The sequence below is a fragment of the Oncorhynchus masou genome, chromosome 27, assembly GCF_036934945.1.
Source record: "Oncorhynchus masou masou isolate Uvic2021 chromosome 27, UVic_Omas_1.1, whole genome shotgun sequence".
NCBI lineage: Eukaryota > Metazoa > Chordata > Actinopteri > Salmoniformes > Salmonidae > Oncorhynchus > Oncorhynchus masou.
In genome coordinates, this window is record NC_088238.1 from 65,071,547 (window position 1) to 65,086,528 (window position 14,982).

General features: G+C 45.5%; 1 protein-coding gene across 1 annotated transcript; it reads left to right on the forward strand.

The window, feature by feature from the left end:
• Nucleotides 1-151: 151 nt before the first annotated feature.
• hmgb2b (high mobility group box 2b) lies at nucleotides 152-13,400 on the forward strand. The gene is made up of 6 exons (XM_064940878.1): nucleotides 152-237; nucleotides 941-1,104; nucleotides 1,758-1,909; nucleotides 5,925-5,983; nucleotides 8,556-8,671; nucleotides 12,709-13,400. Exons 2-6 carry the CDS (start codon nucleotides 955-957, stop codon nucleotides 12,883-12,885), a joined length of 654 nt encoding a protein of 217 aa, XP_064796950.1. The 5' UTR covers nucleotides 152-237; nucleotides 941-954; the 3' UTR covers nucleotides 12,886-13,400.
• The last annotated feature ends 1,582 nt before the right edge of the window (nucleotides 13,401-14,982 follow it).

Consider the following 14,982-nt stretch of genomic DNA (forward strand, 5'->3'; position numbering starts at 1 on the left):
CTAGAGGGAAGAACGCACACTGGCCAATCAGAAATGAGTCTCCGCCCATCTCAACCCTGTGGTCTCCGCCCCCTGTGTTCTAATGAGCGTAATCAGCCAACGGGGGCCCGGGGGCGGGTCTTAGAGCCATCCTGTTTGATGCTCAGTCAACAATCCTCTCCGGAGAAGCACACAGCAGCAGCGACAACAACAAAAACAACCAGACTCATTCTTGCAAACTTCAGCTGGCCGGTAAATGTAAGTAATGAAAGACATTGGACGTTAGTAGCAGGAACATCTTTTAAATATACATTGAAAGTTGTAGAAATGTTAGTTTCCCTGCAAAAAAAAACAAGCAAAAAAATGTAACGTTATAATACTATTTTCAGAGCGAGTCACTGTAAATGTTAGCCAGCTTGCTAAACTGGTGAAATGGCTAAATCTGGGTTGTTGTTTTTTTTAAGATGTAAAATAACATTGCTTTAGGATTACTCGTAACTATACTGTAAAATGTTTCACACTAGCTAATGTTAGCTAACTATGTATTCTGATGGCTAGCGTTAGCATCTTCAGCATAAATGCTGGCGCTGGGGGATGGAATGAGCTACTAGCGCGTTAGCATCTTTAGCATAAATGCTAGCGCTGGGGGATGGGATGAGCTAGCAGCGCGTTAGGCGGGAAGCAAATGGTGGCCCCATTGTTCTCAACGAGCTAGCATGCTAGTTGGCTAACTAGGCTAACCGCACTGCAAACTATACAGTCTACGGCACCTGGTCTGCCATCCATCACACATACAAGCACAACATTAGTTGCCGTTACAATAGTTAGCTAGCTAACTATCCATTTGTACTTTTTTGACGTTTTATCCGACGTGGGGCCTAGCTAGTTAGCCACTTTAGCTAGATGAATTTGCAAAAAAAGAAGATATAGTCGTAAATGTATATTTTTTCCGGTGTTTCAGTCAGTCGTGTCGCCATGGTGAAAGGGGACGTTAACAAGCCAAAGGGCAAGACGTCAGCCTACGCCTTCTTCGTCCAGACCTGCCGGGAGGAACACAAGAGAAAACACCCAGAACAGTCGGTCAACTTCGCGGAGTTCTCCAAGCAGTGTTCAGAGAGATGGAGGGTACATATTAATACACATCACAGGGTGTTATAACGGTGTTATAATGGTGTTATACCACGTCTGTTATAATGGTGTTATACCACGGTGTCTGTTATAATGGTGTTATATCACGGTGTCTGTTATAACGGTGTTATAATGGTGTTATACCACGATGTCTGTTATAATGGTGTTATACCACGGTGTCTGTTATAATGGTGTTATACCACGGTGTCTGTTATAATGGTGTTATATCACGGTGTCTGTTATAATGGTGTTATACCACGGTGTCTGTTATAATGGTGTTACATCACGGTGTCTGTTATAATGGTGTTATACCACGGTGTCTGTTATAATGGTGTTATATCACGGTGTCTGTTATAATGGTGTTATACCACGGTGTCTGTTATAATGGTGTTATACCACGATGTCTGTTATAATGGTGTTACATCACGGTGTCTGTTATAATGGTGTTATACCACGGTGTCTGTTATAATGGTGTTATACCACTGTGATGTGTGTGTGTATATATATATATATACATACACACACACACACACACAAGGTGCTACAACAAGTGTATGTGATAAAGATGTTATAATGTAGTGTGTTTTATAACTGTGAAGGCTTCCACTGATAAAGATGTTATAATGTAGTGTGTTTATACCTGTATGTAGGGTCTGACTGCGATTGACAAACGTCGTTTTGAGGACATGGCGAAGAACGACAAGGTGCGATATGAGAGGGACATGAGGGGATACGTCCCCCCCAAGGGGATGGCCAAGAGTGGTAGGAGGAAGAAGGACCCCAATGCTCCCAAACGACCCCCGTGAGTCACACACACTCTGCTGTACACACTGACTGGGGTGTGTACCACTACATTACCAAAAGTATGTGGACCCCTGCTCATTGAACACCTCCCCCCCTCTTTGCTGCTATAACAGCCTACACTCTTCTGGGAAGGCTTTCCACTAGATGTTGGAACATTGCTGCTATAACAGCCTCCACTTTTCTGGGAAGGCTTTCCACTAGATGTAGGAACATTGCTGCTATAACAGCCTCCACTCTTCTGGGAAGGCTTTCCACTAGATGTTGGAACATTGCTGCTATAACAGCCTCCTCTTCTGGGAAGGCTTTCCTCAAGATGTTGGAACATTGCTGCTATAACAGCCTCCACTCTTCTGGGAAGGCTTTCCACTAGATGTTGGAACATTGCTGCTATAACAGCCTCCACTCTTCTGGGAAGGCTTTCCACTAGATGTTGGAACATTGCTGCTATAACAGCCTCCACTCTTCTGGGAAGGCTTTCCACTAGATGTTGGAACATTGCTGCTATAACAGCCTCCAATCTTCTGGGAAGGCTTTCCACTAGATGTTGGAACATTGCTGCTATAACAGCCTCTACTCTTCTGGGAAGGCTTTCCACTAGATGTAGGAACATTGCTGCTATAACAGCCTCCACTCTTCTGGGAAGGCTTTCCACTAGATGTTGGAACATTGCTGCTATAACAGCCTCCACTCTTCTGGGAAGGCTTTCCACTAGATGGTGGAACATTGCTGTAATAACAGCCTCCACTCTTCTGGGAAGGCTTTCCACTAGATGTTGGAACATTGCTGCTATAACAGCCTCCACTCTTCTGGGAAGGCTTTCCACTAGATGTTGGAACATTGCTGCTATAACAGCCTCTACTCTTCTGGGAAGGCTTTCCACTAGATGTAGGAACATTGCTGCTATAACAGCCTCCTCTCCTCTGGGAAGGCTTTCCACTAGATGTTGGAACATTGCTGCTATAACAGCCTCCACTCTTCTGGGAAGGCTTTCCACTAGATGTAGGAACATTGCTGCTATAACAGCCTACACTCTTCTGGGAAGGCTTTCCACTAGATGTTGGAACATTGCTGCTATAACATCCTCCACTCTTCTGGGAAGGCTTTCCACTAGATGTTGGAACATTGCTGCTATAACAGCCAGGTGGTGAAGCGTGAATCATCACTCCAGAGAACGCGTTTCCACTGCTCCAGTCCAATGGTGGTGAGCTTTACACCACTCCAGCCGACGCTTGGCATTGCACATGGTGATGTTAGGCTTCCATTTCATGAAGCTCCCGACAAACAGTTATTGTGCTGACGTTGCTTCCAGAGGCAGTTTGGAACTTGGTAGTGAGTGTTGAAACAAGAAAGACGGGTTTTACACTCTGCGTTCTTGTTCTGTGAGATTGTGTGGCCTACCACTTTGCAGAGGAGCCGTTGTTGCTCCTAGATGTTTCCTCTTCACAATAACAGCAATTACAGTTGACCAGTTGGTAAAAATCTGTCGTTCTGCCCCTGAACAAGGCAGTTAACCCACTGTTCCCCGGGAGGCCGTCATTGAAAATAAGAATGGGTTCTTAACTGACTTGCCTCGTTAAATTAAGGTTAAATAAAAAGTTGACATCTACTGCCAATGTTTGTCTATGAGGATTGCATGGCTGTGTGCGCGGTTTTATACACCTGACAGCAACGGGTGAGGCTGAAATAGCTGAATCCACTAATTTGAAGGGGTGTCCACATACTTTTGAGAGTATTTTAAATGTGTATCAAATACAATACAATTCTTCCTCCCTCCCTCGGGTCTTCTCTCTAACCCTCCCTCCCTCAGGTCTTCTCTCTAACCCTCCCTCCCTCAGGTCTTCTCTCTAACCCTCCCTCCCTCAGGTCTTCTCTCTAACCCTCCCTCCCTCGGGTCTTCTCTCTAACCCTCCCTCCCTCGGGTCTTCTCTCTAACCCTCCCTCCCTCGGGTCTTCTCTCTAACCCTCCCTCCCTCGGGTCTTCTCTCTAACCCTCCCTCGGGTCTTCTCTCTAACCCTCCCTCCCTCGGGTCTTCTCTCTAACCCTCCCTCCCCCGGGTCTTCTCTCTAACCCTTTTCCTCCCTCCCTCGGGTCTTCTCTCTAACCCTCCCTCCCTCAGGTCTTCTCTCTAACCCTTCCTCCCTCAGTTCTTCTCTCTAAACCTCTTCCTTCCTCCCTCAGGTCTTCTCTCTAACCCTCTTCCTCCCTCCCTCAGGTCTTCTCTCTAACCCTCTTCCTCCCTCCCTCAGGTCTTCTCTCTAACCCTCTTCCTTCCTCCCTCAGGTCTTCTCTCTAACCCTCTTCCTCCCTCTCTCAGGTCTTCTCTCTAACCCTCTTCCTCCCTCAGTTCTTCTCTCTAACCCTCTTCCTCCCTCCCTCGGGTCTTCTCTCTAACCCTCTTCCTCCCTCCCTCAGGTCTTCTCTCTAAACCTCTTCCTCCCTCCCTCAGGTCTTCTCTCTAACCCTCTTCCTTCCTCCCTCAGGTCTTCTCTCTAACCCTCCCTCCCTCAGGTCTTCTCTCTAACCCTCTTCCTCCCTCCCTCAGGTCTTCTCTCTAACCCTCTTCCTCCCTCCCTCAGGTCTTCTCTCTAACCCTCTTCCTCCCTCCCTCAGGTCTTCTCTCTAACCCTCTTCCTCCCTCCCTCAGGTCTTCTCTCTAACCCTCTTCCTCCCTCCCTCAGGTCTTCTCTCTAACCCTCCCTCCCTCAGGTCTTCTCTCTAACCCTCTTCCTCCCTCCCTCAGGTCTTCTCTCTAAACCTCTTCCTCCCTCCCTCAGGTCTTCTCTCTAACCCTCTTCCTCCCTCCCTCAGGTCTTCTCTCTAAACCTCTTCCTTCCTCCCTCAGGTCTTCTCTCTAACCCTCCATCCCTCAGTTCTTCTCTCTAACCCTCTTCCTCCCTCCCTCAGGTCTTCTCTCTAACCCTCTTCCTTCCTCCCTCGGTTCTTCTCTCTAACCCTCTTCCTCCCTCCCTCAGGTCTTCTCTCTAACTCTCCTTCCTCCCTCAGGTCTTCTCTCTAACCCTCTTCCTTCCTCCCTCAGGTCTTCTCTCTAACCCTCTTCCTTCCTCCCTCAGGTCTTCTCTCTAACCCTCTTCCTTCCTCCCTCAGGTCTTCTCTCTAACCCTCTTCCTCCCTCCCTCAGGTCTTCTCTCTAACCCTCTTCCTCCCTCCCTCAGTTCTTCTCTCTAAACCTCTTCCTCCCTCCCTCAGGTCTTCTCTCTAACCCTCTTCCTCCCTCCCTCAGGTCTTCTCTCTAACCCTCTTCCTTCCTCCCTCAGGTCTTCTCTCTAACCCTCTTCCTTCCTCCCTCAGGTCTTCTCTCTAACCCTCTTCCTTCCTCCCTCAGGTCTTCTCTCTAACCCTCTTCCTTCCTCCCTCAGGTCTTCTCTCTAACCCTCTTCCTCCCTCCCTCAGGTCTTCTCTCTAACCCTCTTCCTCCCTCAGGTCTTCTCTCTAACCCTCTTCCTCCCTCCCTCAGTTCTTCTCTCTAAACCTCTTCCTTCCTCCCTCAGGTCTTCTCTCTAACCCTCTTCCTCCCTCCCTCAGGTCTTCTCTCTAACCCTCTTCCTCCCTCCCTCAGGTCTTCTCTCTAACTCTCCTTCCTCCCTCAGGTCTTCTCTCTAACCCTCTTCCTTCCTCCCTCAGTTCTTCTCTCTAACCCTCTTCCTCCCTCCCTCAGGTCTTCTCTCTAACCCTCTTCCTTCCTCCCTCGGTTCTTCTCTCTAACCCTCTTCCTCCCTCCCTCAGGTCTTCTCTCTAACTCTCCTTCCTCCCTCAGGTCTTCTCTCTAACCCTCTTCCTTCCTCCCTCAGGTCTTCTCTCTAACCCTCTTCCTTCCTCCCTCAGGTCTTCTCTCTAACCCTCTTCCTTCCTCCCTCAGGTCTTCTCTCTAACCCTCTTCCTCCCTCCCTCAGGTCTTCTCTCTAACCCTCTTCCTTCCTCCCTCAGTTCTTCTCTCTAACCCTCTTCCTTCCTCCCTCAGTTCTTCTCTCTAACCCTCTTCCTTCCTCCCCAGGTCTGCCTTCTTTGTGTTCTCTGCAGAGTTCCGTCCTACGGTCAAACAGGAGTTCCCAGGTACACTGATGATGTTATTACTAACAACTCTGTTTGTTCTTTGTTGTGGTGTTGTTGTTATGGGGGTTCGTTGTCATGGTATCGTTATGGGGTGGTGTCGTGGGGGGTCGTGGTGTTGTGGGGGGTGTCGTTGTGGGGGTTGTGGTGGTGTAGTGTGTATATATATAATGTATGTATTATTGTTGCCAGGCTGTTCTATATGAGGTAGTGTATATATATATATATATATATTTATACATTCATTTATATATATGTATGTATATATATGTATGTATATATATATATATATATATACACACTACTACTACATCCTATAGAACAGCCTGGAGACAATAATATATATATATATATATATATATATATATACTACCTCATATACATACATTATATATATAAATAAATGTATATACTACCTAGTATATACTACTATATAAATATAGGACCTATACTACTATATAAATATACATACTACCTCATATACATACATTATATATATATATATAAATATATATACTACCTCATATACATACATATATATATATACATTTATATATATATATATATATACATTTATATATATATAAATTTATATATATATATATGTATATATATATATTATTGTCTCCAGGCTGTTCTATAGGATGTAGTAGTAGTGTATATATATATATATAATGTATATATTATCGTCTCCAGTCTGTTCTATAGGATGTAGTAGTAGTGTGTATATATATATAATGTATATATTATCGTCTCCAGTCTGTTCTATAGGATGTAGTAGTAGTGTGTATATATATATAATGTATATATTATCGTCTCCAGGCTGTTCTATAGGATGTAGTAGTAGTGTGTATATATATATAATGTATATATTATCGTCTCCTGGCTGTTCTATGGGATGTAGTAGTAGTGTGTATATATGTATATATATAATGTATATATTATTGTCTCCAGGCTGTTCTATGGGATGTAGTAGTAGTGTGTATATATATAATGTATATATTATCATCTCCAGGCTGTTCTATAGGATGTAGTAGTAGTGTATATATATATAATGTATATATTATCGTCTCCAGGCTGTTCTATGGGATGTAGTAGTAGTGTGTATATATATATATAATGTATATATTATCGTCTCCAGGCTGTTCTATAGGATGTAGTAGTAGTGTATATATATATATAATGTATATATTATCGTCTCCAGGCTGTTCTATGGGATGTAGTAGTAGTGTATATATATATAATGTATATATTATCGTCTCCAGGCTGTTCTATGGGATGTAGTAGTAGTGTATATATATATATATAATGTATATATTATTGTCTCCAGTCTGTTCTATGGGATGTAGTAGTGTATATATATATATAATGTATATATTATCGTCTCCAGTCTGTTCTATGGGATGTAGTAGTGTGTATATATATATAATGTATATATTATCGTCTCCAGTCTGTTCTATAGGATGTAGTAGTAGTGTGTATATATATATATAATGTATATATTATCGTCTCCAGTCTGTTCTATGGGATGTAGTAGTGTATATATATATATAATGTATATATTATCGTCTCCAGGCTGTTCTATATGATGTAGTAGTGGTGTATATATATAATGTATATATTATTGTCTCCAGTCTGTTCTATAGGATGTAGTAGTAGTGTGTATATATATATATAATGTATATATTATCGTCTCCAGGCTGTTCTATAGGATGTAGTAGTGTATATATATAATGTATATATTATCGTCTCCAGGCTGTTCTATGGGATGTAGTAGTGTATATATATAATGTATATATTATCGTCTCCAGGCTGTTCTATGGGATGTAGTAGTGTATATATATATAATGTATATATTATCGTCTCCAGTCTGTTCTATGGGATGTAGTAGTGTATATATATATATAATGTATATATTATCGTCTCCAGGCTGTTCTATATGATGTAGTAGTAGTGTATATATATATAATGTATATATTATTGTCTCCAGTCTGTTCTATAGGATGTAGTAGTGTGTATATATAATGTATATATTATCGTCTCCAGGCTGTTCTATAGGATGTAGTAGTAGTGTATATATATATATAATGTATATATTATCGTCTCCAGGCTGTTCTATAGGATGTAGTAGTAGTGTATATATATATATAATGTATATATTATCGTCTCCAGGCTGTTCTATAGGATGTAGTAGTGTATATATATAATGTATATATTATTGTCTCCAGTCTGTTCTATAGGATGTAGTAGTGTATATATATATAATGTATATATTATTGTCTCCAGTCTGTTCTATAGGATGTAGTAGTGTATATATATAATGTATATATTACCGTCTCCAGGCTGTTCTATAGGATGTAGTAGTAGTGTATATATATATAATGTATATATTATCGTCTCCAGTCTGTTCTATAGGATGTAGTAGTGTATATATATAATGTATATATTATCGTCTCCAGTCTGTTCTATGGGATGTAGTAGTGTATGTATATATATAATGTATATATTATCGTCTCCAGTCTGTTCTATAGGATGTAGTAGTGTATATATATAATGTATATATTATCGTCTCCAGGCTGTTCTATAGGAGAGACAGCTAAGAAGCTGGGGATCATGTGGGGTCAACAGACTCCAACCCAGAAACAGCCGTTTGAAGAGAAGGCTCTTCGACTGAGGGAGAAATACGACAAGGTACTCTACGTTACTACGGGAACAAACACGCTCGCAGAATGAGCGTCCCCAGTCAACTGAACACTGGCATAATCAGTGGTCTGGGGTCTATCTGTAAGAGCAACGCAGGAAGTGTACCCAGCAATATAGACGTTCAATGTGCCAGTCCTACACAAGAACATGCATTCCTTCACCACCCGTTAGTGAACATGTTAGTTAGGGGACCTGCTAGTGAATCTGTTAGTTAGTGGACCCATCGGGGGACCCGTTAGTTAGAGAACCCACTGGAGAACCTGTTAGTTAGGGGGCCTGCTAGAGAACCTGCTAGTTAGGGGACCTGTTAGAGAACCTGCTAGTTAGGGGACCTGTTGGTTAGGGGACCTGCTAGTTAGGGGACCTGTTAGTTAGGGGACCCGTTAGTTAGGGGACCTGCTAGTTAGGGGACCTGTTAGTTAGGGGACCTGTTAGTTAGGGGACCTGTTAGTTAGAGGACCTGTTAGTTAGGGGACCTGTTAGAGAACCTGCTAGTTAGGGGACCTGTTGGTTAGGGGACCTGCTAGTTAGGGGACCTGTTAGTTAGGGGACCTGTTAGTTAGGGGACCTGCTAGTTAGGGGACCTGCTAGTTAGGGGACCTGCTAGTTAGGGGACCTGCTAGTTAGGGGACCTGCTAGTTAGGGGACCCGCTAGAGAACCTGTTAGTTAGGGGACCTGTTAGTTAGGCGACCTGTTAGTTAGGGGACCTGCTAGTTAGGGGACCTGTTAGTTAGGGGACCTGCTAGTTAGGGGACCTGCTAGTTAGGGGACCTGTTAGAGAACAAGTTAGTTAGGGGACCTGCTAGTTAGGGGACCCGCTAGAGAACCTGTTAGTTAGGGGACCTGTTAGTTAGGGGACCTGTTAGAGAACAAGTTAGTTAGGGGACCTGCTAGTTAGGGGACCCGCTAGAGAACCTGTTAGTTAGGCGACCTGCTAGTTAGGGGACCTGTTAGAGAACAAGTTAGTTAGGGGACCCGCTAGAGAACCTGTTAGTTAGGGGACCTGTTAGTTAGGCGACCTGTTAGTTAGGGGACCCGCTAGAGAACCTGCTAGTTAGGGGACCTGCTAGTTAGGGGACCCGCTAGAGAACCTGTTAGTTAGGGGACCTGTTAGTTAGGGGACCTGTTAGTTAGGCGACCTGCTAGTTAGGGGACCCGCTAGAGAACCTGCTAGTTAGGGGACCTGTTAGTTAGGGGACCCGCTAGAGAACCCGTTAGTTAGGGGACCCGCTAGAGAACCTGCTAGTTAGGGGACCTGCTAGTTAGGGGACCCGCTAGAAAACCTGCTAGTTAGGGGACCCGCTAGAGAACCTGCTAGTTAGGGGACCTGCTAGTTAGGGGACCCGCTAGAGAACCTGTTAGTTAGGGGACCTGTTAGTTAGGGGACCCGCTAGAGAACCTGCTAGTTAGGGGACCCGCTAGAGAACCTGCTAGTTAGGGGACCTGCTAGTTAGGGGACCCGCTAGAGAACCTGTTAGTTAGGGGACCCGCTAGAGAACCTGCTAGTTAGGGGACCCGCTAGAGAACCTGCTAGTTAGGGGACCTGCTAGAGAACCCGTTAGTTAGGGGACCTGCTAGAGAACCTGTTAGTTAGGGGACCCATCGGGGAACCCGTTAGTTAGGGGACCTGCTAGAGAACCCGTTAAAGTGTAAAGTGGCTGTTCCACTGGATGTCATAAGGTGAATTCACCAATTTGTAAGTCGCTCTGGATAAGAGCGTCTGCCAAATGACTTAAATGTAAATGTAAATGTTAGTTAGGGGACCCATCGGGGAACCCGTTAGTTAGGGGACCTGCTAGAGACCCTGTTTGTTACGGGGCCTGCTAGAGAACCTGTTAGTTAGGGGGCCCGCTAGAGAACAAGTTAGTTAGGGGACCTGCTAGAGAACCTGTTAGTTAGGGGGCCCGCTAGAGAACAAGTTAGTTAGGGGACCCGCTAGAGAACCCGTTAGTTAGGGGACCCATCGGGGAACCCGTTAGTTAGGGGACCCATCGGGGAACCCGTTAGTTAGGGGACCTGCTAGAGAACCTGTTAGTTAGGGGACCTGTTAGTTAGGGGACCCGCTAGAGAACCTGTTAGTTAGGGGACCCGCTAGAGAACCTGCTAGTTAGGGGACCTGTTAGTTAGGGGACCTGCTAGTTAGGGGACCTGCTAGTTAGGGGACCTGCTAGAGAACCTGTTAGTTAGGGGACCTGTTAGTTAGGGGACCCGCTAGAGAACCTGTTAGTTAGGGGACCTGTTAGTTAGGGGACCTGTTAGTTAGGGGACCTGTTAGTTAGGGGACCTGCTAGTTAGGGGACCTGCTAGTTAGGGGACCCGCTAGAGAACCTGCTAGTTAGGGGACCTGTTAGTTAGGGGACCTGTTAGTTAGGGGACCTGCTAGAGAACCTGTTAGTTAGGGGACCTGTTAGTTAGGGGACCTGCTAGTTAGGGGACCTGTTAGTTAGGGGACCTGTTAGTTAGGGGACCCGTTAGTTAGGGGACCTGCTAGTTAGGGGACCTGCTAGTTAGGGGACCTGCTAGTTAGGGGACCTGTTAGTTAGGGGACCTGTTAGTTAGGGGACCTGTTAGTTAGGGGACCTGTTAGTTAGGGGACCTGTTAGTTAGGGGACCTGTTAGAGAACCTGCTAGTTAGGGGACCTGTTAGTTAGGGGACCTGCTAGTTAGGGGACCTGTTAGTTAGGGGACCTGCTAGTTAGGGGACCTGTTAGTTAGGGGACCTGTTAGAGAACAAGTTAGTTAGGGGACCTGTTAGTTAGGGGACCTGCTAGTTAGGGGACCTGTTAGTTAGGGGACCTGCTAGTTAGGGGACCTGTTAGTTAGGGGACCTGTTAGTTAGGGGACCTGCTAGTTAGGGGACCTGTTAGTTAGGGGACCTGTTAGTTAGGGGACCTGCTAGAGAACCTGTTAGTTAGGGGACCTGTTAGTTAGGGGACCCGCTAGAGAACCTGTTAGTTAGGGGACCTGTTAGTTAGGGGACCTGCTAGTTAGGGGACCTGCTAGTTAGGGGACCTGTTAGTTAGGGGACCTGTTAGTTAGGGGACCTGCTAGAGAACCTGTTAGTTAGGGGACCTGTTAGTTAGGGGACCTGCTAGTTAGGGGACCTGCTAGTTAGGGGACCTGTTAGTTAGGGGACCTGCTAGAGAACCTGTTAGTTAGGGGACCTGTTAGTTAGGGGACCTGTTAGTTAGGGGACCTGCTAGTTAGGGGACCTGCTAGTTAGGGGACCTGTTAGTTAGGGGACCTGTTAGTTAGGGGACCTGCTAGTTAGGGGACCTGTTAGTTAGGGGACCTGCTAGTTAGGGGACCTGTTAGTTAGGGGGCCTGTTAGTTAGGGGACCTGTTAGTTAGGGGGCCTGTTAGTTAGGGGGCCTGTTAGTTAGGGGACCTGTTAGTTAGGGGACCTGCTAGTTAGGGGACCTGTTAGTTAGGGGGCCTGTTAGTTAGGGGACCTGTTAGTTAGGGGGCCTGTTAGTTAGGGGACCCGCTAGAGGAACGGGACCTGTTATGCAGAATGTGGACACCTGCTCATCCATCATCTCATTCCAAGCGCTCTGTCTATGTCTGTCTCTCTATGTCTCTGTCTGTGTGTCTCTCTGTCTGTGTCTGTCTCTCTCTCCCTATGTCTCTGTCTCTCTCTCTCTATGTCTTTGTCTCTCTGTCTCTCTCTATGTCTCTCTCTCTCTCTTTCTGTCTCTCTGTCTCTCTATGTCTCTGTCTCTCTCTGTCTCTGTCTGTCTCTGTCTGTCTCTCTCTGTCTCTCTCTGTCTCTCTCTGTCTGTCTCTGTCTGTCTCTGTCTCTCTATGTCTCTGTCTCTCTCTGTCTGTGTGTCTCTCTGTCTGTGTCTGTCTCTCTCTCTCTATGTCTTTGTCTCTCTGTCTCTCTCTCTATGTCTCTCTCTTTCTGTCTCTGTCTCTCTCTCTGTCTCTCTCTGTCTCTCTCTGTCTCTCTCTGTCTCTCTCTGTCTCTCTCTATGTCTCTCTCTGTCTCACTCGCTGTCTCTCTCTGTCTCACTCTCTCTAGGATATGGCTGCATACCGGTCCGGTGCGAACGTTAAGCGGGCCCCGATGCGACCCGGTCCCGGGGGCTCGTCTGGTATAATGCCCCACGCCGCGGCCGGTGGCGGAGATGACGATGATGACGACGACGATGACCTGGAGGACGATGACGATGAAGAGGACGATGATGATGACGAGTAGAGCTGTTAGTGTTCCAGCCTGTTGGAGCAGTATGTGTGTTTTACCTCGCCCCCTAAACTCCGCCCACCCGGGGTCACGGCAAGCTAAAACACACCCAGTTCCAGAGGAGGAATCTGATTGGTTGAAAGGTGTGTGTGTGTGTGTGTGTGCCTGTCAGTGACTCTGGAGGACTGGCCCTAGGTCAGGGGTCAAAGGTTAGTTAGAGCTGGGCTGGACCAGACACAACCCGTAGGGGACTTATATTATCACGCGTAAATGATTACTCATCATCTTAAACATCTGTAACCCTGGTAACCATTGCTGTGGGCCAACATGTCCAATAGCTCTGTATCTTCAGGAGGATGCTGCTGTTCCCAGGGTTGTGTGGTGTCCAGGCTCTTCAATATTATCACATGTTGTAACTGTTTTTTAAAACACACTGTTCTGTTTTATTTTTTTAATTGAAACCATATGTAGAAACTGGCTTTTATAATACCATTTTTATGATTCTGAAAATGAACAATGTTTTATCTGTGTATTCTGTTCTGCTGTACACAATCTGACGTGGTATTTATTCTAATGAGACTGACCAGGTGAATCCAGGTGGAAGCTGTGATCCCTTATTGATGTCACTTGTTAAATCCACTTCAATCAGTGTAGATGAAGGGGAGGAGACGGGTTAAAGAAGGATGTTTAAACCTTGAGACAATTGATACATGGATTGTGTGTGTGTGCCATTCAGAGAGTGAATGGGCAAGACAACATATTAAAGCCCCTTTGAATGGGGTATGGTTTAGGTGTCAGGTCCACTGGTTGAGTGTCAAGAACTGCAACGCTGCTGGGTTTTATTCATACTCAACCGTTTCCTGTGTTTATCAAGAATGGTCCACCACCCAAAGGACATCCAGCCAACTTGACAAAACTGTGGGAAGCATTGGAGTCAACGTGGACCAGCATCCCTGTGGAAGGCTTTCAACACCTTGTAGAGTCAACATGGACCAGCATCCCTGTGGAAGGCTTTCAACACCTTGTAGAGTCAACATGGGCCAGTATCCCTGTGGAAGGCTTTCAACACCTTGTAGAGTCAACATGGACCAGCATCCCTGTGGAACGCTTTCGACACCTTGTAGAGTCAACATGGGCCAGCATCCCTGTGGAAGGCTTTCAACACCTTGTAGAGTCAACATGGGCCAGTATCCCTGTGGAAGGCTTTCAACACCTTGTAGAGTCAACATGGGCCAGCATCCCTGTGGAAGGCTTTCAACACCTTGTAGAGTCGACATGGGCCAGTATCCCTGTGGAAGGCTTTCAACACCTTGTAGAGTCAACATGGACCAGCATCCCTGTGGAAGGCTTTCAACACCTTGTAGAGTCGACATGGGCCAGCATCCCTGTGGAAGGCTTTCAACACCTTGTAGAGTCCCTGTCCCAACTAGTTGAGGCTCTTCTGAGGTGCAGCTCAATATTAGGAAGGTGTTAATGTTTTGATTCAGATTAAATAGGTCTAACATTCAGCTGAGGGTTATGTGTTATATCAATACTACAGATGGGTAAGGCTTACTATACAATCTTTAATACAGTCCAACAGGAGCAGTAGGTTGAGGGTGTAAAATGTTTATTAAATACACTAGAAACATCAGAATGGACATGCAGGCTTTGCCCTCCCTGGCCACCAGGGAGCGCCACACCCACCTACCAGTAGAATACAAACGTTATCAAAATACAGTACAGAGATCCTCAAAACACACCCACACACCTCACTGACCACAAATGCTACGACCGCTAATAACTTGCCTACGGCGCTCCTTAGGGCCCTTGTAACCAGTTATAACCATAGCTCAGTGGCTATAACCAGTTATAACCATAGCTCAGTGGCTATAACCAGTTATAACCATAGCGCAGTGGCTATAACCTCTGAAGAGTACTATTGCTTGTTTGTCAGGTGTTTTATTACTCAAAAATTATATATTTATAATCCAATAACTTAGTCATGCACTAACTAAATGGATGTTATTGATGATCTACCAGGGGATCGATCAATGGATATGTAGGATAGTTGGACCCAGAAAAATGTAATGACGTTTTTCCACAACCAAACAGATCTTTGTGGGCCGTCAA

What these genes read in the sequence shown, in the direction of transcription:
- hmgb2b (XM_064940878.1), top strand. Translation starts at nt 955, where the DNA reads ATGGTGAAAGGGGACGTTAACAAGCCAAAGGGCAAGACGTCAGCCTAC. An exon ending in AGTGTTCAGAGAGATGGAGG is followed by an intron (nt 1,105 to 1,757) that starts GTACATATTAAT and finishes ACCTGTATGTAG; the next exon opens with GGTCTGACTGCGATTGACAA. An exon ending in TGAGGGAGAAATACGACAAG is followed by an intron (nt 8,672 to 12,708) that starts GTACTCTACGTT and finishes CACTCTCTCTAG; the next exon opens with GATATGGCTGCATACCGGTC.